This window comes from Calidris pugnax, unplaced genomic scaffold (assembly GCF_001431845.1).
Source record: "Calidris pugnax isolate Ruff unplaced genomic scaffold, ASM143184v1 scaffold133, whole genome shotgun sequence".
Taxonomy (NCBI): domain Eukaryota; kingdom Metazoa; phylum Chordata; class Aves; order Charadriiformes; family Scolopacidae; genus Calidris; species Calidris pugnax.
The window spans coordinates 3265419-3287886 of NW_015090977.1; the positions used below are offsets into that span (position 1 = coordinate 3265419).

A 22468-nucleotide genomic window follows, 5' to 3' on the forward strand; every position below is an offset into this window, starting at 1 on the left:
CTGGGACCTGGCTAACCTGGTGTATCGCATCTTGCTTAATTTATACTTCTATTAAAGGTACCTTATTAAAGTCATGGTAGTGGTGGAAATAGTCCCCAAGTGCTGCAGGAGAGGTCTCCTGTGAGTTAGGACAAACCTGCTCCCACCAGTGCGTTGGCTGCCACGTCCTGTGCGACCCCCCCCCCCCCATGCTTTGGGTGCTGGAACAAACATCATCCAGAGAGTCTTTGCTGCAAATAAAAAGCCATTTCCTTCAGCGCACTGAGACTGTAACCCTGGAGAGAAGTGTCCCGTGGAGCAGTATGCTGTTCTCAGTATTCCTTCTCCCACATTAATTTTGCACATTGGTGACACTTAAAATTTAGCAGATACTTTTATGATGCTTCTGTGTCCACCTTGTGCCCACCCTGTGGAATCCAGCCCATTAACGGGGCCATTTATTCCCCCAACCAGCTACAGCAAACCTTTTTTTTAAACACCCTGGGGAACCCAGTCCTGCAGTGCTTAGCACTGGTTTTTGCTGGGATGCTCCGTGCTGCCAGCTGGGCATTTCAACCTGTACGGAGGAAAAATTTCAACACTGGGTCTTTATTAAACATTGTCATTTATTTTTGATTACGGATAGCTCCTTTATTTCAAACAGAACAGTTTATTCACTGCAAAGTTTTCTTCATGCCTGTTGGAAAGAGTTAGCATTTAAAAAAAAAAAAAAAAAAGGAAAAAGGCTTGGATACATGCAAATCATACTGAACATTGCCAAATGTATTAAAACGAGTAGCAGAGTTTCTTCTAAGTAATCTACTTGCGTACGGAGGAGAAACGACAACCGACAGCGTGAAGCCCCTCTGGAAAAAGCTTCCCGGTCCGGTGATGGTGAATGGACAGAGCCAAAGAGACAACCAAAAAGTCTGACTCTGCACCCAGGAGCAGCAAAGCCAGAGGGTCACTGCTGCCAGCCAGGAAAACGGTGCTTTAAAGCTGGTCGGGGATGGGCTTTGAACAGATTGAAAGGGGCTCCCTCTTAGCAAAGGGAGTTGTGTTTGGTCCTTTGAGCGGAAGGGAGAGGAAGTTTTTCACACTTCCCTGCCCTCCCCCAGGTTTAGGATCAAATGAAATTCTGTTTCAAAAGCCAAAGTTCCCATTCCAGCACTGCTGCTCTGGGGTGAGCCATTTTCTGTCAAAAATAAAACAAAATCAAAACCGTGTCTCTTAGAAATAAAAACCAAAACAACATTTTTAGAAACAAAGCACTTCTGGTCCAGGGGGCAGTGGACACAGCCAAGTGATCCAACAGCCTTTCTCAGGCTTTAAACCTCCAGCCACTGTGTCCACCCAGCCCTCGGTGGCAGCGAGTCAGGGATGAACCCCAGGATTATTTTTTCTTTTATAAATCTTCACTATTGTGGTCTCTTATCAGCAACAGCAACAAACCTGAGCTGAGCCCCAGCTCCAGATTTCATGGATTGTTCCCCCAAAGTGGATCAAACACTCTCAGTGTTGCTGGTGCAAGCTCCAGGTACCACATGAAAAGCTCTGGAGTTAGGACAGCAGCACGGCTGGTGGGAAACTGGATTTTACATCTGAATAAATACTGGGCAGGCACAAGTGCCAGCCTGATTCGGGTAAGGCTGGAGGGCGAGCGCGGTGGCCAGGCACGCAGCGGGCTGGGATTTAGCTCCACACCAGGAAAGCAAAGCTCTCCCTTGGGGCTGGCTCACAAGATGAAGAGAAAGACCCCTGGTTAGTGTGTGCTCAGGCTGTTGTATCTCAGCAGCTGTGCTATTCATCAGCAACTCCCAAAGTCAGGACTTGGAAAGGATTTAAGGTTTATCTTGGTGGCAGCCCTCCCTGGGGTGACTGCTGTCTGTCCATCTGGCCAGCACTAAGGAAAGGGAGCCCTTCCCAGCAAAGTCTGGGCACCTTTCTTCTCCCCTTTTGTGCTCTTCTACGGGCCTCTCATACTACACCACCTCGGAGATGCATTTTTGAGAGGTTAAAAAGCATAGCACATCACTAGTGTTTAAAAATACCTGGCCAGCTTTTATAAAATACAAGTATTTAACGCCATCACCTTTATGTGTTCTTTGAAAAGAAGGAAGTTGACATTCATTGTACGGGAGGAAGGCAACAGTCCAGACTCCCGAAGCATCCCACCATGTGAACTGACCCTCCAGGACCTCCCAGCGCTGAGGTCTTGGTTTTAAATCATCCTTGCTCAACACACCCACCCAAAAGCCACGGAGCCCAACATCATGTCTGCGGTGTCGCAGCACCTTGCTCCGAGTTGGGGAGCTCCCCAGCCTCAACTGTTCTGTCCGTCTGCTGCAGGTCTATGTTGTCCGTCTTGCCTGGTCCAGCTCGCAGGTCCTCCTGGCTCTCGGCCAGGCCATCTTGGCTCTCCAAGTCACTTACCTGACCCTCACCAAACTCCAAAATGGTTGGCAAGTTGCCTTGCTTTGGGCATCGTCTCTTTAGGCTGACCAAGAAGGGTTGTGGCAAGGAGAAGATGTCCACATTGTTGCCGAGGTCGATCCAGGTGACGCTGGGGAACTTCTTGGGGTCCTTCAAGGTTTCAGTGAGGTCCCGTAGGATGGCTTTGGTGAGCCGGTTGCCGTTGAGGGAGAGGGTGGTGAGGTGGGGCAGGACGCAGAGCGCCGGCAGCAGCTGCAGCAGCATGTCGTCCGTCAGCTCCGTGAAGCACAGCTCCACCGTGTCGATGTGCTCCGAGCTGTGCTGGAGGTAGGACGTGACACGGTCCAAGTCTTTCAGCGTCAGTGGGATACCCGACAAGTCCACCGTGTTGTCCTGAGGCTTCCCCATCAGGACAGCTTTCAAGCTGCAGGGGAAAGAAAAGGAGAGGGACATTAATGTGGGGGGACGTCTCTGCTTGGTGGCATCACTTTGGGCTCTCAGGCTGTTCTTGGAGGGGAAAGAACATGAGTTAATTAGGTAGGATGTTTGACTAGGGCTAACCATCTCTTCTGTAGAGGCCAGGAGTGTGTCTGTGTAATTGGGAGGGGCAGAGAGACATTTCAAAGCTGTTTGTTGTTAGAAAATGGCCAGAAACAAGGAGACCATATTCAAAAACCAAAATTCAGAAAGACTGTAGAGTTCTTTTCTACAGCCACTGGAACAAAGAGGCTATTCTGTTGCTTTTAAAGGTGCAAAAAAGGGTGAGGAAGCCCTTGATCAGATGGACAGGAATTGCTGGTGCTGATGTAACTTCTCCAGCTGCTGATTATGAAGCTCTTTGAGCAGGAGGACACATGTTGGTCCTTTTAGCTGTACAGGTGGGAAACAGACCCAAGCCAGAACTACTTTAGCCCAAGACACCAAATGTAGGGTAGAGACCTCCAGGGTAGGGTGATCTGATCTAGTATTTCCAGTGTGTTAGACATATTATGTCTCTTCATTCGAGCAGATGAGCACTATGGAGAAAGCCTTAGACAAATAAATTAATTCTCACAATGGCCCTACAGAGACTCATTAGCATGAGGTAGACTGGTGTTTCGCGGGTCAATTTATCTTCTAAAGCAAATCAAAGAACACATCTACAATGAGGACCTGTCAGCAGACTAGTGCTGCTGAGGACTTTTTGCTAATGAATTATTCTGTGTGAATTAGGAGGTGGAAGGAACCTCCTGCATGCTAATTGCTCGTGGCAGCTCGGTGAGCGCACACGTCTGGTGGCACCGGCGTTAGCCCTGCGCCAAACCAGCCAGCTGCAGAAATGCTTTTGCCTTTCATTACAGCCTGAGCCGGGGAAGGGTTCTGCTCAGCACCTGTTGGGTTTTCTAGCTAAAAAATGCAAACCAGCACTAACACTGCTTTTCTTAGCCGCCGAGCAATGCCCATCGCCTCCGCTGTACAGATGCTCAAGTGCGTCTGCTCCGCTGCCAACACACCTTGGTTGAAATTTCTCTTGCAAGAAGAGAAGGGTGGTAAGATGCTTTACAGCTGGTCCCACAGCGTGTGCCCCACGCCGTGAGCTGTTTGTGATCTGGGTGTAGGCAGCTGGGAAGCGTTGGGCTCTTCCCCTGAGGAGTTATAGAAGTAACACAACTGGAGAGTTGTAAATTGCGCTGAGCTTTAATTTGTAAATAATGCACTTGCTTTGGGTGTCCTAGCAAGAGAGCTGTGGTCTGAAGAGATGAAACCAAACCGGCCTGATGATGAGCCACCCCTCACTAAGTGATTTTACTGTGGGCTGGGACTTTACTGATAAAGAGAAGCCCAAGCCTATAGTCACCCATGGCAGGCTCTGAACCTGTGATTTAGACCCATTCAAAGGCACACAAATCTGACTGGAAATCTTTTTTCTTTTTTTTTAAACAAATCTTGGATCATTAAGTGACTTATTACACGCATCAGCCAACAGTCGGGTTGGGAGGAAAGGCTAATGAGACCTGCTGCTACCACTTATTATTATCTGCACGTTTCAGTTGCTGGTTTGCCCTGGGAAAGATTTCACGCAGGCTGCTTAGCAAAAGGCTGGCCAGACAATTTCTATAATTTTAATCTTTGTTTTAATTTTGGTGCCTTGGTGCAATTAGCACTTTCCCATCTGGGCTCCTCTCAGCCCAAGACGTGGTGAAGCCAGAATGTGTCTGCTACACCCCTCTACACCACCTTAAAAACCACATGTGTGGCCAAACTTGCACTGCAAAGCGGAGAGGAGTGTGATGGATAATGCTACTGGTTATTGAATTTATTCCACGCTGTGCAAAGGGGCTGGAGGAAGAGTCAGAGCTTGGGCTTGGTCCTTCATCCCCTTCCCCTGCCATGGGCAGCAAGCCTGGCTCTGCAAGACGGCTCACTCTGGTGGTCCAGGCTGCTCAGCCTAAACCAGGGCAATTACTAACAGCTTGGTCTTTGTGTTTCATACAGGTGCAGCTGTAGGCAAAGACCCACCCAGCCTAAAACCAGCCACAGAAAAGTTACGTGAGTGAACTGATGCAAATCCCCTTCGTCTTTGGTAAGATCCTGAGCTGCTCTTCCACAGGAATGAGTTTTAAATCAAAACCTGCCAGTGTGAATCTGAGCGTCATTCACCCCAAGAGTTGAGCCCTTGCTTTAACATTGTCAGGTTGGTCTTAGAGCTTATTTAACATAAGAAAATAGCTCAAAATGTCTAGAAGCAATCAGCTCTGGAAGCTCTGGCAGAAATAACTTACCTAGGTGGGGGATCAGTCCTCGAGCACACCTCAGTAGCAGGAGAACAAGAGGGATTTTAAGAAAAGATACAAAACTGCTGATGTTTTCCCTTGTTTAATATAAGAGGGTTGGTTGGTTTGTTTGGGGTTTGTTTTTAACAGCAAGACAGATCATACAGTGCAAAGACTATTATTAAACGATCGGTGTCAAGCTCCAGTGAGCAGGTGAATAATATCCTGGTGCTGAACACATCTGGATCTCACTAAACTCTCCTGTGCTTTGGGGACCCATTTCACTGCTGCGGTGGCACTTCCATTAGCGGCAGCTTGTGGTTTGCTGGGTGAGCTGGAACCTCACACCCCCCCCTCCACAGTAATTTAGCAAGATCTATACTTATCCCTTCACAAGGATACAGGTTAGTATGTGGGCAGAAAGACAGCTGTTAATGTGATGTTGTTCTCTCTACTGGTAATTTTTTTAGCAATACTGGGAAAGAAACTAATGAAATAGGATATTTATTATTAAAAAAATAAAATAAAATTGATGTTCATATGTTGGCAGCTACTTCTCTCCCATATGTACCACCAGATCACGTTTTGGAAGCAGCCCCAACAAGAGAGATGTAGCGAGGCTGGGGTCAGGGCGATGCTTCAGGAACAATGTCTTCCCACCTAAACTAAAAAAAAAACAAACCCCAAACCTAAATTACTCGTTTTTCTGTCCGGGAGTACTAAAGCTGGTTACTCGCTATCAAATAAAGTGCATAGTATCCCTGCAAATAAGTGATACCCATCTAAAAGCATGGTGAAAATAAACATTTGGGTCTTGATCTTTGTTTTATCCAGCATGGATATCCCCTGCACACAGCGATGCTGCCTGCCTGCCTTCGCCTAACTTCTTGTGGGACTTCTAGTGTGGCTTTAATTTAGCAAAACCAAGAAGATAACAAAGAGAGAATGGGGATAACTTCAGGGCAGCTCTTTTTTTTTTGTTTTGTTTTGAGCTGCTTTCAATATTGCTTCACATTTGTTTTTTCCCTTGGAGCGTGCACACACTTTGTGCCAGCAAGCAAAAGAGAATTCCTCCCTAGGGCTCTATCCTTTTCCTCTTGCAAGGGATTTAGCTGATACCTACTGAAACGGATTGATTATCCTGTACAAATAGCCTTTTTCACCCTGACGATGTGCAGTCTGTATCAAAGGCAGAGGAAATCTGAATCAGTGGGTCGGAGCAGCCCTGGGTCTGCGCTGGGGGATGGTTCTGCTCTTCTGCAGCAGCCTACACTCAATCTGTCCCTCGGGAAACAAACAAACAAATCCCAAACAGGATTTAATAAAAATAGTTCTGTGGATATTCTGAACCATCTCATGGAAATGAGGAGGATATTATGTTAACAAACAGCTGTAAAAACTTTTATCCCTGCCATAAAGTTTGCCACAGAATGGCCCCAAATCTCTGTAGGAAGATCTTACCATTAAACAAATCCCTACGAGCTTTAGTGGAGGATCAGTTACACCCACTTGGTTTCAGCCTCTCATTTTATGAGGATAGTCCATAGGGGAAGACACAGATTTTTCTCCCAGCTGGAAAAAGTATATGAGGTTTTGACCAATATAATGATAGCATTGGATATACAACCATGCACTAAATAATGCTTTGGCAAGATGCTAATTTCTCTAAACTCATGCTGAACCAAAAGCTATTTTGCATGTAGCATTGGATCAGATCAGAAAATGTTCCCATGAACAAGAATATCGATGTTTAGATCAAAGAGAATGAAAAGAAAGGGATTTTCTCTTGGTTTAAATTCATGACATTTCTCTAAAGTACTGCACAAATCGGGACATGAGACGCCGACGTGTCACATAATAAAGTATAATTGGGCTATTGAGCCCCTCCTTCCTTGGAGGACAAAGGAATAGCTGAAGGAGAATGAAGAAAAGGCATTCCCATAGAGTGAAGAACTACAGTATGACATTCCTATAGTATTGCTTGTGAGAAAACTATTTATGAAAATAGCAACAAAAAATTATTGAACACAATGGGTCATCATAAAAAAGCAAAGTCTTGAGATTAAAGACTTATCCTGAAATAGGGGTGGTATCAAAGATAAGTATTAAATACCTTTTTCAAAGTCCCTACTCCTACTTCAAATGATGACAGTCAAACACTGGAATATTTTGGAAATGGAGGGAAGGAATACAAATAAATGTGTGCATTCTGTTAGTAATAATGTTGACAAAAGTGTTAAGCTCCCCCAGCCTCAAAGGAGGAACAGAGCCAAGAGAAGATAATTATTTAGCTTAAATGAGGAATGTGACTGAGGTGTATATAATTATATAGCAAATGTATATATATAGTAATGATGAAAAAAAACAGGGAAGATGAGAATAGACTGCTCTTTCTTTGTCTCTCTTAATGCATGAACCAAGGGACACCCACTGCTGCTGAAAGACTAAACTCTCAGCGGATAAAAGGAAGGAGTGTGTACACAGAGCTCAAATTAACCTCCTGGCTCCAGCCACGGGATGTCACTGAGATCAAGGGCTTTGTGGGAGGTCGAAAGCGGACATGGCTGATAACATCAAAAGTCATGTTAGGATTTAAAAAAAAAAAAAGGGGAAGAAGGAAAAAATTGGCTGCGTTTATGTCCTGGAGCATAATTGTAGAACTTCTGTAATTCACCAAAACAGGGCCCTTTCGCTTCATTGCCAGGAGCCTGGACAAGGGCTGGTGGTTCCATCCCCTGAAAGGGCCTGTTGCTGAACAGCCACGGCCGTGGGACCCCCAGAGGCTGTGCCTGGTCCCAGGGCTGTGCCAGGAGGCTGGGGGGTACAAAAATACACACACAAGTGCCTGTGTATGTGTGCTTTGCAGCTGCTCTTTATTCAAACTAGGGAGAGGCATTATAGTCCCAGAGCAAAAATGCTTCTACTTATGCCAGCGGCAAGGAAAGAATGGTGTTTCCCAAGTTAAAAAAAAATAACCTTCTAACAGGTTTGTGGCACTGCCTTATTGAATACTTTAGGTTTTGGTTTTTTTTCTTTCGGTTAGGGAAAAACCCAACCTATCAAAACATGAAAGATGGAATCCCAAAATAATGCAGGCATTACCCAGCTCAGAACTGGAGTTGCCAAATTCTCCAGAATTCAGAGACACTCAATTCCTGCATTGGCCTGTGCCTACCTTTTACTTCATCCTGAAGCTTTATTTGTCAACCCTCCAGCACGTGTGTGTGCTGCTGTGATTAGTCATTAGCTGGTTTAGCTCGTTGCTTATTGCCACAGAAAGGTTTAGGGGATTATTAACAGCGTAGTTTAAGGTCTCTGTTTTTCACTGCTTTTACAAACGAATCACTCAGAAAGATTTCACTCCTCTTCTTAAGAGAGATTCAGGGTAAAGAGGATTTAAAAATATATAAATACAAAAATATATAACTTTAAAGGCCCTTTAGAGCTTACCAGTAAACACATAAGAAATTCCAAAATCTTTACTGTTAAGAGGAAGAGTACCACTGCAGATTAGTTATTTCTTCTTGTTCCAAGAGCCTTCCCAGTTTTGCAAAGGTTTGCAGTTTTCACGTCATAAAGTCCAGCCATCCCCGTTGTTAACGTCCTTCCCCTGCTATCAGAAATCCCAGCCCACTCCTCCAGTGAGAGCCAGCTGATATATGGGGGGGGAGGATAGGAAGCTCAGCCTGGAGCTTATCATCATTAGCTTTGCTCCTAATTTTGGCCCTGAATCTGACATCAAAATTAATTTTATCATGGTCATTTAAGGAACCTGGTCTAGTGGGAGGTGTCTCTGCCCATGGCGAGTGGGTGGAACTAGATGATCTTTAAGGTCCTTTCCAACCTAAACCATTCTGTGATTCTGTGAGTTATAAAATAATTGTGGCTGCTGGGAATGCTTTGTTGGAATCCCATCACCCAACACCCCTAAAACAGGATCTCCTATTGCCATTGCAAGACCAAAGACAGGGCTATTTCTCAGATCCAGCACAGCACTTTTTAAATGTCTTGTTCAGAGCACACCTGGAGGGAATCCTAAATTTTCCCTCTGCATTTTCCTCTTGCAGCAGGACTCCCAGCGCTGCATGCTGCCGGTCGCTGCCTGTGTGATGCTTGCAGCAATCCCCCCTCTGCGTGCCCAAGTGCACGGGCTGCTCCAGGAATAGCTCTTTGTTTACACATCTTTCCTTTCCAAAGCCCACTGAATTTTCTTTGGCTCCTCACCAAGCTACACAGGCCTGTTCCTCCCCTGTTCCAGGCACAAGGTTTGGTAAGTGCATGGGATATCTGATGGGAAGAGCAAGTTCTGTGCACCCAAGAGCATCCCCCGCACCAGGAGACCTGACACGGGTCTTGCAGCTTTGGCCACGGTGTGGTGGTGGAAGGACCACCGGCATCAGAAAGTTCTTGATCAATAAATCCTTCCCATCATGGTGAGATAAAGTCAATCACCTTTGGTTTATATTTCTTTACTAAATCACTCCATGCCTGTGCAATGTCTCCACAGACACATACTAAATTCAAAAAGCTTCTGACACAAATAACAGGAAAAAGTCATTTTTATCCCTGGATGAATGCTGACCCTTTCCACCAGCTTCAGCTCCTTCATCCCAACCCATCTGATGAAGAGCCATCCACTAGAGAGCAGTGTCACCCAGCCCTTGGTGCCTAAACACCAGCACATCACCCCAAACCCAGGTCAGGAGGGACACAGCCCACAAACTGCACTTTGGGCTGGGTTCCCACCTTGCAGGGGATGAGAGAGACGCTGTCTCACCCCTGGTGTGGTGAAGGGATGAGATGTCACCGTGCCATCGGATGTCCTACTCACAGCACAGTCCTCGGCTCTTCTGCAGGGTATGTCACACGGGCTGAATTACCTGAGAGCTGACGTAGCTTTGGACAGCTGTGCTCAGACTCTGAAGATCCAGATCCAGCTCTAAATGCACCTGAGCATCCAAATATTCAAAATAATGTGTGTGGAGAAAGGAATCTAGTATTTTGGGTGCAGCATCTCTTTGGGGAGAAACAAAACGCAGAAGAAAAGAACAGCAGAAATAGTCTCTGTTTGGGGTTGGGTGGATTAATTTACTTTAACATCTCCCAAAATACCTCTAATTCCACCCTAGAGCATCTTTCTGAGGAAGGAAAATAACGGACATCATTTTTCCTTGCATTAAGCATTTTGGCAATGAGATATTTAGTCCCTTTCTAAAGCTGATGTGCCTCAGTCTTGTGCTAGCACAGAGGAGATGGGAACCCAAGGGGAAGGAAGGTCAGGCAGCTTGGCCAAAACTGGAGGCAAGGACTGGCCTCTGCCCTGTCCTTCATGGGCACACGGGCTGTGGGAAGTGTGAAGTCTGCTTTGATTTTGGAAGCTGAGAAGAAAAATACTATAATACAAAAAGGAACCAGACACATTGAACAAGTTACGGAAATGAATGTAAAAGGGGAAAAGAAATGTGCAGTGGTTTTGTTTTCCAATCCAAACCACATCCATTTGACCCACTAACACGGGCCAAGTGGAAGTCACAGATCCATTACCCAGGAACTCAAGGAAGTCCATCTGGGTCCAGGCTGCTGGAGAAGCAGCTGCATTTGGTGGATATTTGGTGACTTATAGCCACTGATGGGGCTCTATGATGGCAACCCCTAGGGAAGGTCCAGTGGTTAAGGTTAAATAAGACAAAAAATTTGGGATGGACCAAAACAGCACCTATTGCTTCCCCTGGCCAAGCTCCATCAGCAAACTGCTCTTCCCTTGCAGCTTTCAACAGTCTACAGCTGCGAGATTACTGCTGTGTCATAATTTCACGGCATCTCTGTGGTATTTAGTAAAAGCACCCAATTAAACCTTTAAAAGCAACAAGCTTCTTGGAAAATGAAGCACTGTTATCTGAAGAAGCAACTTGACAAATATCTCCAGTAGGGATAATTAAGCAGAAGAACTGCTTTCATTTGCATGCCACACGGCCAGCTCCTTGTCATGGTCCAGAGCCGTGGATTCAAACACCTAGTGAAGCGATGGTCTTCTGCTCTGTATGAGAACCACCACGTACGTGTTACAAGAACAGGGATTTTTCCCAACTTGTTTTTAATTTCCTGCTAAACAAAATGCTAAAAATAAGCATTTGGGATCCATCAAAATGCTTTGCTATAATTATAACTCTATTTAACTTATGGCAAAAAAATGTAAATATCCTGCTGTTGGAGTACTCTATTTTTCTATCCCCATTCTCCCCAGAACGAAATGTATTTATATACTCCTCCCTATGATATATTTTGCTCTCAAGAAACCTGAATTTTCCTATAGAGAAACTGTCCTGGAATACTTCCAACAAACTCTACTCCCGCATAATAAGAAACGGCAGCTCTCGCCCCATTAATAACATGCATTTGCAGAAAAGGCAATTTGCACAAGTGCCAACAGAAAAACAATCAAGAATTTAAAAGAAAACAACATGTTGGGCTTGTTGCTTCTGTAAATGACCTCCTGGAAGAGAACTGGACCAGAATAAGAAATTGTGCACGTTTGCATTAAACCAAACAATAGTTCGCAATACAATAAAAACCATTTTCTTTAAATTCTAACATGGGGGGGAGGGGGAAAGGCTGAAAAGACTCTTGGAAAGGGACTTTTATGATTGAGTATATTAAAAATGCCCCAGTAACTATTATATTTACTTGAGTAACTCCCCACTAGACAGAAAGGAACCTGATGTGCTCTGGTTTGACTGGGAAAAGGACCTTTGAATTGGGTTAGTGCTGAGCGTCCAAAGGAAAGAGGCCATAGAAAGAGAAATCACTAGTAAATTGCTCATAAAAACCTATGATTTTCTGCCAATACGTTTAAAACAAGTTCCAAACCGGTGAGCTGAGAAGGAAGAGGAGGAAAAAGGAAAGGGCTGGGGAGGCTGAGAGATGGGAGGCAAGAGGAAGGAACTGCAATGGTGAGGGATGGGAGACCCATGGGGACAGATGGAGCATGGGAAGGGGCTCCAGCCCGATCTGCAACACTGGGATGGCTGATTGCTTGAAAAACCTTCATTTCAGCCTCCCCCTTTGGTTTCATTACCACTTTGTCTTGTTGTTGCAAGGAATGACCCAGCAAGGAGGCTGGATGGGACCCCCAAGATGGGTGGGAGAGCATGGCTGCTCCCTCTCTGTCTTTTAGAGAAAAAGAAATTTGTTTTGACACATATTGTCTATTCCCAGATGAAAGGGGCTGTTGTTAATTATCTCCGTGCCTTTCTTTTCATCAGGAGGCAACTGGGGCTGGGGGAGCTTTGGGGTTGGGGAAACACACACAGTCAGACAGGGTGCTGTGAGAGGCATCAGCTCTGCTTTACTTGTGCCCACCAAAATCCTGCCACAGCCCCCCAGCCTGCCCCTGCTGCCATCAAACAACAACAGAAAAAAAAACCAACAAAAAACCAACAGGATAAGTTTGCAGGGAATTGCATGTATCAAACCAAACAGGCTTTCACTGAAGGCTTGAGGTTCACACTTTCTAGAGGCTGTTTGTGTTTCCTGTTCCTTGAAATAAGTTAAATTCCATTAATACAAAGGGGAAGAAAACAGCATTTTTGTTTGGGGGAGGGTGAAGGGAAAGAAGCTTCAACTCTGATCCTCCAGCCCAGTGTTCTCATCAGAAACCAGCCCAAAGAAATAAAAAAAAAACCCTCTCCCAACTGCTCTTCCTGCAATTAGGGAGTGATCAGCTGCCAAAGTGTGTGCCTGGGGCTTCGCTTTCCCTAAACTGTTTATTTTATTGGAGCACAGATCACATTTGGAAGAGTTTAGGCAGGCAGAGGTCCCCTATTGCCTGTGCTGCTCTGATGAGAGCCAGAGCACGAGATGCAGCCGCCAGCCTGGCTCCCAGGGTCCCTGCTTGTCCCTCGTGCTGTTTGGGAAGAGGTTTTTCTCCAGGGCCAGGAGCTCATATCACCCCCTCTCCCCCCGATTTTCCCCTTGCCCCCCCCCAATCCTTGGCACATCTTCCATTTCAAGCCAAAGCCCTGCTCTTCCCACCACCATCCCGACATCTCCTGTGTCCAAAGAGAGGCTTTGAATCACGGCACAGGTCATGATGCTCTCGTAGGTGGATCAAAGGGAAACCACCTGCTTCTGCTTCAGCCTGATCACGGACACATTTCCAACAGCTGGTTTTTTTGGGGGACATGTACCCTCCACCCATGGCAGAGGACAGACAAGCCTGCAGCCGTCCCACAGCTATGGGGCTGGTGTCATCTGAGCCAAGCTGAAGGCTTTTCACCTGTTGTCTGGCCTCACTATCAGTTTTTAATTGTAATCTGCGTATCTATCAATCCAAAAAATTCCTGTTCTGGGTGGCTTTCAATAAACGGGTGTCACGTTGGCCAAGAAAGCCCCGGTACTGTCACCGTCCCGCTTCCCTGCAGGGGCATGCCATCCTCAGGGAGGGATGGGACCCCGGGGATTAGGCAGTGTTAAATTAATGAGACTTGACCGGTGTGTGACTGCTTCCCCGAGCCCTCCCTGCACCGGGGGGTTCAATCTGCTTCACATTAACCCGCACAGAAAATAATGGGTCCCACTCAGCCCAGCAGAACAGAGCAGCCATTGTAACCTCAGCTTTCATCAGCTGAGGAATAACAGGATACAACCTGATCCACTACTAATTCCCCGCTCGTGTCTTCAAAAGAAAAAGGGATGGTTTTTTGTAGCTTTTTCATATTCTGTTCCAATGAGAAGGTTTAATAATATCCCTGTCCTCCTCTCTTTGTAAGAACAGCAGAAAGTTGCTCGCTGGAGCAGGGGGTTGAACCATAGGCTCCTTTTCCTGCTGGACATTGTTTCTTGTGCAGCTTTGCTACCTGTTATTTCATTTTATCCGACCCTTCCCATGAGCCCGGGGTCAGCAGAAAGCAGCCACTACCATTTCTGGGGCTGCAAAGCCAAACAAAAGGAAACAGGCAACAACGAGTGTCTTTAACCGCCCAAAGAACACCCACTCTTCCTCCAGCGCTTCGTTGCTTTTGGCAGATTATTTCCCCACTAATGCTGGGGATTTCAGCAATCATCTTCCCTAAAAAGATGAAAACCGAGCTAATATCAGAAGTGAAGCTGGGCGTAACAGAAATGTAATTTCTTATGCTGCTCTTCACAGCCAACCATCAGTGCTGCCCAGTTCCCCCAGTCCCTGTGGCACTGCAAATTCTTCCAGAAAAGCAGGAAAACCACAAAAACCTTCCTTGAATTGGCACTGCAAATTCTTCCAGAAAAGCAGGAAAACCACAAAAACCTTCCCTGAATTGTCCCTGTGTAACCTACTCGCTTTTCTGATACCAGACAGGCCCTGTTATCAGCTGTATCAATCACACTACAAACCAATCACCTTCTCCCATTCAGCTTTCTGAATGCAAACAGTTTTGCCCTTTTTTCTCTTTTTTGTACCCATCAGCGAAGAGGTTTTGTGCTGCTGTGCTCCGAGCTGGCTGTTGGAGGGGAATGAACGGTGCTGGAGAGATCAGCACAACAACAGATCTTCCCAAGTTAAGTAATTTGTCCATATTACGTGAACACACACATACAGGGTTTTTTTCCAAGTCTCCAACTCATCATCTTTAGGATGAGGAGCCACGTTTTAGCACACAGAGGCCAGCATGACCCAATAGTTGATTAAACCAGGGAGCACAGGAGAGGCCTCACTCCAGATGGGCACTTCTCTTAGCCAAGATGCTGCCAAGGAACACGGGAAGGTGAGAAGTGACCTTCACGAGAGAGTGAGCACACAAGGAGGGAGCGTATGAGGATGGCTTCCTCCCAAAAGTACACCCCAACTCCCCAGTCCGGTGTTAACCCTGGACAAGGGGAGGATGAAACACCTGGAGGAACATATTGCCACCCCGGGCTACAAGCTGCCAGACAAAAGAAATCACTCTTGGGGCTGAATGTCCCATTCCTTAGGGACTGGGATGTGTCAAAACACAGGCTGCCATGCATTGGCGAGATATGCCAAAGCCAAAGCTGAGAACTGAACACGGGCAAGGTCTACACCCCTTTTCTTGGAGGTGCCAAACAGCCTCTTTTGAGATGCAAAAGATCCTTCTGAAATGCTCGGTCAGTGGCCGAGGGGAGCTTTTTTCTCCACCCCATCGCCCATGAGCCAAGGGACTACACCACAACTAGTCATAGAATAATCTGGGTTGGAAGGGGACATTTAAAGGCCGTCCAGTCCAAGTCCCCCACAATAGGCAGGACATCTTCAACTAGATCAGCTTGCTCAGAGCCCCATCCATCTTGGCCTTGAATGTTTCCAGGGATGGGGCATCCACCACCTCATCTACAGCCAGGAAAGGTCCAGCCGTGCTGGCTGCTGGTGTGCTCACACTCCTCATCACAGCCCTGCCACGACCTGCACCCAACTGCCCTCATCTCCTCATGCCCAGTTCACAGCCCTCCCCAGTCTAACCCTCCCCACCTGGGCTCTCCCACTCCTGCCAGCCCCACAGCAACGCACGAGAGAGAAAGAAAAGCCAGATCCAGCCAAAATACACCTTGGTGCTCCTTCAAAACACTTGATGCCACCATCCAAAACCTTCACGCTGAAAACCTCAGTCCAGCCCTTCACCTCCCCACGGCAGCAAGGAGCAGCTGTGCTTTCAGGGCTCTAATCACCATCCTCCTTTGCACCACTATTTTAAAGCCTTATTTTCATTCAGAGAGAGCAGCAGCAGGCGCGAGAGGTGGAAACTCACCCTAAGAGCAAGTCAGAGCCCCAGGTCAAAGTGATGGATGAGCTCACTAAACACCTTCATTTAACCGCCGCTAACGACGCACGATGTGAAAGGGCTTGGAAAAAAAATAAATTAAAAAGCCTCTATCAAAGCTTCATCATAAAGCTTGGTTCTCTTAATTGGGAAATATAGCTGGGGGTGACAGCTTTGCTGGGGCTGGCTGGTAATTAGATGGGCATCACTGCTCGGGGGGACGATGTCTTTCTTGCGAGGTGGCAGGAGACCAGCACGGTGGGAGCAGCCACTGGGCTCCGGGCGAGGGAGAGATTTGCCCCCACCAGCTAAAAAAGGGACTAAGGCAGTGGCTGCTTTAGACAAGACAAATAATCACAGGGTGTTTGGAGGACTTCCAAGGCGGGGAGGAAGCGCGCGTGTGCGGGGATTCATTATCCCACCAGCCGATTCCCTCCTTTAATAACAATTTCTACTCGTTGATTCTCCGCTCCGCAGCCCAAGTTGTGGGGATAGATTTAAATAATCGCTGCCATGTGTCAAAAGCAAAACTAATTTCCACTCCCCCCAAGAAGCAGAGGAAGTGGAGGAGTAATTATTAAAAAAAATAAATTAAAAAAATCACACTTTTCACAGTCAAAGGCCTTTTTTAATCAGGCACAGGACTAGAAAACCTATTTACGGGACCACAAACACTAAGTGCAAGGAGGCGGGATGGATGTTCCCTCCAAGGGGAGGAAAACTACTGGGTTATTCCTTCGTCCATTGGAGGAGGGGAGAGGAAGGAGGAGGAGGAGAAGGGCTTGAAAAGGAGGTTTGAAATCACAGGTAGTGCCTGTGACTACCTGAAGTTTTTAATGCTGCAGCAAGAGTGTGAGCAAGCTCAGGAAAGCACGGAGGCAGGAAGGGATGTCCTGTTACTCTAAGTTTCCTCATCCCAGCCTCTCTGCCAGGCTTCTTTTTCTATTTTAGGATAATTTTGAGTACTTCTGGCCATCAGTTCATTTGCTCAATGAGGGAACAGCAAAGGCAATTTGAGCATTTGTCAGGGTCAATATCCATCAGTGGGGAAAAAAAAAAAACAAAAGGGACACCACAGTTTAATTGTTTTAAATTCTGGAGCAACCCAGAAGACTTGCGGAGGGCAACGAGCAGGGTAAAGGCTCATTTTACAGAGTGAGTCAATGGAAAACCTTAAGCCCCTTCCAACGCGACAGCTTGCCCTGGAGCACTTACCCGGGTGGCATTTCAATATGCATCCATTATTTACAGTTTAGCTCCCACAGCTTAAAAAGTAGGTCTTTGCTAAAGCCAACTCCTTCTGATGGAGCAAGGTGTGCTGGGATGGAGCCACAGCCTCCCCACGATTTCACAGCTGTGAGGGGTAACCTCTCCACCAGCAAAGCCAGAGCCATGAGATGCCATCCATCCCAGCTCGTCAGGAATGACTCTTCAGCTGCACAGAGGAGGGGACACCGACCACACTAGGACACACTGATGCTGGATGATGTGGGTGAAGCCAGGGAAGCAGCTGGTTATGCACCAAAAGGTTTGGTAGGTTGGATGTGTCCCAGGAATAGAGACCAGAACCACCACAGGACAGAAACCTGGATCGTAACTGGGAAGCCTGATTTGCAACGTGTCTCATTTGAATCTGCTGAACAGTCGCAGCGATAACAACCACACGTTTGCATTTCCTGCGCTCTGTAACGCTGTACATGAGAGACCCTTAATGCTGCCCAGCAAAGCAACCAAAACCAGGAGATACCAACCCAAGGGCATTGAGCCCCACTGCAGGGCATGACTCTGACCACCCCCAGTGATGCTTTACAGCTGGTGTGGGACACGTAACCCTGCATCCCAGCCAAAATCAAAGTTAAAGCATGGTATTAAGGGTATTGTCCACACGCCTCTTAAACACTGACAAGCTTGGGCCCTCAACCACCTCTCTAGGAAGCCTGTTCCAAGGGTTTGAATGCACTGATCTGGTGTGCAAAGGGGCACAGCATCCCTTGCACACACACACGGGTATGGTTGGCTGTGCCTTGTCCCATCAAACCCCTCCTGGGCAGTGAGGTGCTCTCTGGAGCTCTGCCAGCCCATTTGTAACCCACCGGCCTGCAATAAACAGCCCTGATGGATCATCTGATTTCAGCCAGATGATTTCAACTCGCTGAGCATCTGGGAAATTTAACCAGGACTTTGATCTCCGTTGCACAAACCGGGCCCCACGGCTGGGAAAGCTTCGGGCAGTGCCCAGCAACCGTCCCACCTTCCAGATGCCGCTGCAATATTCAGCAAAAACAACTCATTGCCATCCCAAACTTGCCGATCTGGTGGCCAGATAACGAAGAACAAAACGGGCAATTTCACCTCCTGCTTACCCTCCCTGTTTGTTGCATTTCGGGGTGTGCAAAATGCCCACGTTTCCCAGCAAACGGGGAGCTCTGGGGAGCAGACCCGACATCTCTTACTCCAACAGGCACAGGAGAAATCAGATTTCCCCTAAATATCAACAACAAGCAAACAGGATGGCAGCTTCTTTAACAGCCACGAACAGCGCATTGCAGAATTCTTTCTTAATCACTACCCTGATAAATATTTGCTCCCCGGGATTTACAGTGCTTCACCTTTCCCCCCACAACAAGCATTTAATTTTGCTCGCCATTTAGTCTTACTCTCATCACGCCAAAGGTCATTCCAGTGTCTCTGACTCTTTAAATTCAACAAACAAAACATCGCAGCACTTTCCTCTCGGCTTCCCCTGGGAAAGACAGGTCACCCTGTCATCTGGTGCAGATTGACGTGTGCTGACACGTCAAGGGACACTGGCAGGGGGACACCCCAGGCTCAGTCGGCATTGGAGAGCTTCTCCTCTCTGCAAGGCATCTCGGTGGCTTTTTCTCCCAGGCCAGACCCTGTCTCAGGTCAGACTCCGCACAGATTTCCTCTGAGAACTGCACTTTGCAGTGTGGAGGGCTCTCCAAAGCACACGAGCAGGCAGAAATCGGTCTGCCCCACTGGAGAGAGATGAAGGGGGCAGAAAAATCCCAGCGATGGAAGGGCAGGCTCAGGACCAAGCACTGGTTGGATTTGGGCTCTCCCTTGAAAGGGAGAAGGGTTCCTGACCCAAGCAGAGGAAGCGATGCAAGCCCAAGCCAAGAAATGATGAGTTCAGCATCGTCACCACATTGAGCTGCTCTGACGAGTTCCCACTTTATTCCCTGTGATTTTTTTCTATGAAGACAGACGGGCAGGGAGGCATTTGGTGAATTACAGCCTGGAGCGAGCCCTGGCAGTTGCACATGAATGGCTGGATGCTGCAGAGCCTGGAAAAATCTCACCTCCACTCTTGAGAGATATTACTTGTTTAGCTTAAATAAGTGAGTTTTAATTAGAATAAATTACTTAGGCTTATAATACAGTGTGATTTATGCTTGTTGCCCAGCTTTACTTGGCATGAGTAGCTAGATTTGCTGAAGCCTTTAGGCCACAATGGAGTTAATTTGCTTAGTAATTTTCCAAGCATCTGGTACAGTGCCGTGTTTAGCCTTTTAATATGAGGAAACTGTTGATAACACACTGATGTTTTGGTAGTATTTTCCACTGAGTCTGGGACTTTTCAGTTCCCCGTGTCCTGCCACGGAGCGCAGGTGCACAAGGAGTGTAAACCAGAAGATATGGAGGTGACAACCATCAGCAGGGATGGCAAATCAACAAGATAAGAGCAGTCAATGGCTGGCCTGAACGCAGACAGAAAGCAAGAAGGTGTTAGAAGACCCCAGACCACAAATCACAGTTGGACTAAAAGACACGTGAGAGCACGTGAGGGTGCATGTACAGGTTGCAGCAGTATAATTGCCCAGGGATTTCTTTATTCAACATCCCTCTCTGGAGGCACCCAGCCCGGGCTGACCCTGCTGCTGCACCTTTCAATTAAATCTTTTATTTTTATAAAACCTGAGACCTGAGACTCTGCTGAGGGAAACCTGGGTTGAGCCTGAAGAAGGAGAGAGCACGTCTGAGTGTGTGTGTGTGCAGAGTAGGAAGGGACCCCCCATGGGCTCCTGGGGGTCACCCACTGCGAAGGGACCCTGGTCTGGGCAGGGACAGGCTCAGGTAGTGAATGTGCGACTCCGGGGATGGGGTGGGAATACTGGGGCAGTGGCTTCTCCTCCAACATCAACATCAATGCAAAAGAACAATTCTGGGTCGCATCAAGGTCTACCAAGTCCAGACCCCGTGTCTCGATGTTAGTTAATGCTTAGGTAAAGGATCTAGGGCAAACCCTCCCAGCTTCCCATGCTTTGGAGACTTCTTGAGCCAGAGGTTGAACCTAAGTGATGGTGTTTAATGGCCACCGATGAAACTGTCCTTAATTGCTTTCTGAATGCTGTGTGCTTTTGGGCCCTTCAGCATCATTTGACAGGGAGAAGTGGGTGAAAAAGCAACTCCTTCTGTTTGTTCCCAGCCTGCTCCTGGCTGAGGCTGAAGGTTTGCTGTAACAACAGCACAATCATTCAGCTGCTTAGCCGGGGGAAGCCAGGAGCCGGCTCAGAGCATCCTCCCTGCACCCTCAGGTTCATCCCTCCCTCTCTGCCACACACATGCTGATTCAGGGATAAAGTGCACACCAGGGACAACCTAACGCCCTGGTATTTATGTCCCACTAGCCTTAAAAGAGCATTATTTAAAGCAAAAGCCGCTTAGTGCTGTACATTATTGACTTTAAAATGACTTAGCTTTTTTTTTTTCATATATATTCCTCTCTCACTTAGCAGACATATCTTTCTCCAACTGGATGAAATCCTTCCTCTCTTCCCACCCGGCTTAGCCTGCTCTGCTGACCTGCGGTGGATGGTTACTGGCCTGTTCATCCCCTCCCTGAAAACATCACACGCCGTTCCCACAAGAAGGACCAAACCTTCCACTAAGGTTTTTGCCTGGTCACAAAACGCCGGACCCGCCAGACGGGATGTCTTCATGTTAAACAGTATTTTTTTTGAGGAGACATTCATCAGATTTTCTACATAGCAAGGGGGGATGCTGCGATGCACGCCCGGCTGTAGATAGCTGCATCTCGGCGGGGTGTCCTGGAAGGGTCATGGTTTCCCGGGGATAAGCTGGCTCCCGACAGCCAGGCTGGCGCCGCTCACCAGCATCTCCCTCTTTTCTGGGGGGGAAGTAACTTCACTGTATTTAACCCCAGGCTTAACCTGCCCACCCCTCTCGCTCATGCTTGGGATACCAGCTACCATTCTGGCCAGCTACCTCGGTGTATGCAAACAACCAGCCCCAAAAGCTTGCTCTGGACCAGCTATCTTGGAAAATGGACTCTCCACAAATAAAGAAGTCCCCGACCAGGCAGTTTGGAAGCCACAGAGACCAGCAGAGACCAAAAATACAGAGGGCACTGTGCTTCCAGTCATGCGTGTACCAAAGGGAATAAATTCAAGAGGCAGGAGCCTGGAAGCAGCATCATGCGGAGGAGCACCGAGAACAGAACAACTGACAGGTCAAATCACAGTTGTTTCAATCCCAGCTATAAAAGACTTACAAAGTCATCTATTGAGGAACTTGAAAAAGTCCAAAGAATCACAGATTGGCAGATGCAGGAAATGCCCTGTGGCCATGAAGGAGACAGAGGTGAGAAGGACAGAGGTGACGAAAAGTGCACTCCGGAGCTACGTGCTGTAAAATCACCCACACCCAACTATTTCTCCAAACTTCTTACTGTCTCCTGGTACCTCAAAAGGTTTCTTTCCCCCCCCCCCGTTTTTTGTTCCACCAGGATGTATGCCCTGAACCACAGCAAACCTGCTCATTCACTGTGCTGTGCGTGGCCAAGAGCCATATCAAACAGCCCATCATGGACCTGCTGGAAGATCCCCCCCCCCCAGTGCTGCAACAGTTTCCAAACATTTCTGCCAAACTAGAGAAAATACTCTGGTTTTTATGTATGTTGGCCAAGTGCTGCATGTACCAGACCAATCCTAGGGTGGGTATCTCCTGCAGGAGCTGCTGGAGGCCATACCTGAGTGCCAGGCATCCTCAGCACTGCACCATGCTGGTGTTGCCCATGGGCATATCTGGGATTTGCTCCGTCTGCTTGATCCAGGGGTTAACACCACCCCTCAGCCCGCTCTCACTCTCATTACTGGGACAGTTCCTTAATAAGGATGAGCAAAGGGCTTTATCAGTCAGAGACCAAAGCCACAGAAGAAAGAACAAGCGAAAAGACAGAATGAGATAAGCAGGATGCAGGATGATGCTCGTGGTGGGTGGCACTACCAACTGCAGCAGCACAGGGACACACCAGAGATGGCCCCAAGCTGCAAAATCACTCAGCACATCTCTGACAGCAGCCAAGGGAGAGGTTTGGGGTTTTTTTTTTGTCTTGCTCATCCTCCCCTAGTTTTCCACTCTCTCTCCCAAAATCTTAGCTCCCTTCTGACTTCTTCTGTGTCACTCCAGGTCTTCCCATCACATTAAGCCATCCCTCTATGACCGTAGGGTTACTCATATCCCTGTTGTTAACCCTCACTGTTCTCAGCACTCACGCAGAGACACCCC

General features: G+C 47.4%; 1 protein-coding gene across 2 annotated transcripts in view; it reads right to left on the reverse strand.

Annotated features, from left to right (window-relative positions):
• Positions 1-606: 606 nt before the first annotated feature.
• LRRC75A (leucine rich repeat containing 75A) overlaps positions 607-22468 on the reverse strand; it is a 90319-nt gene continuing 68457 nt past the window's right edge. For both annotated transcript variants that reach the window (XM_014953410.1, XM_014953409.1), the window contains one exon: positions 607-2836. In XM_014953410.1, the coding sequence (XP_014808896.1) occupies positions 2251-2836 (586 nt within the window). In that variant the 3' untranslated portion in view covers positions 607-2250. The remainder of the gene's footprint in view (positions 2837-22468) is intronic.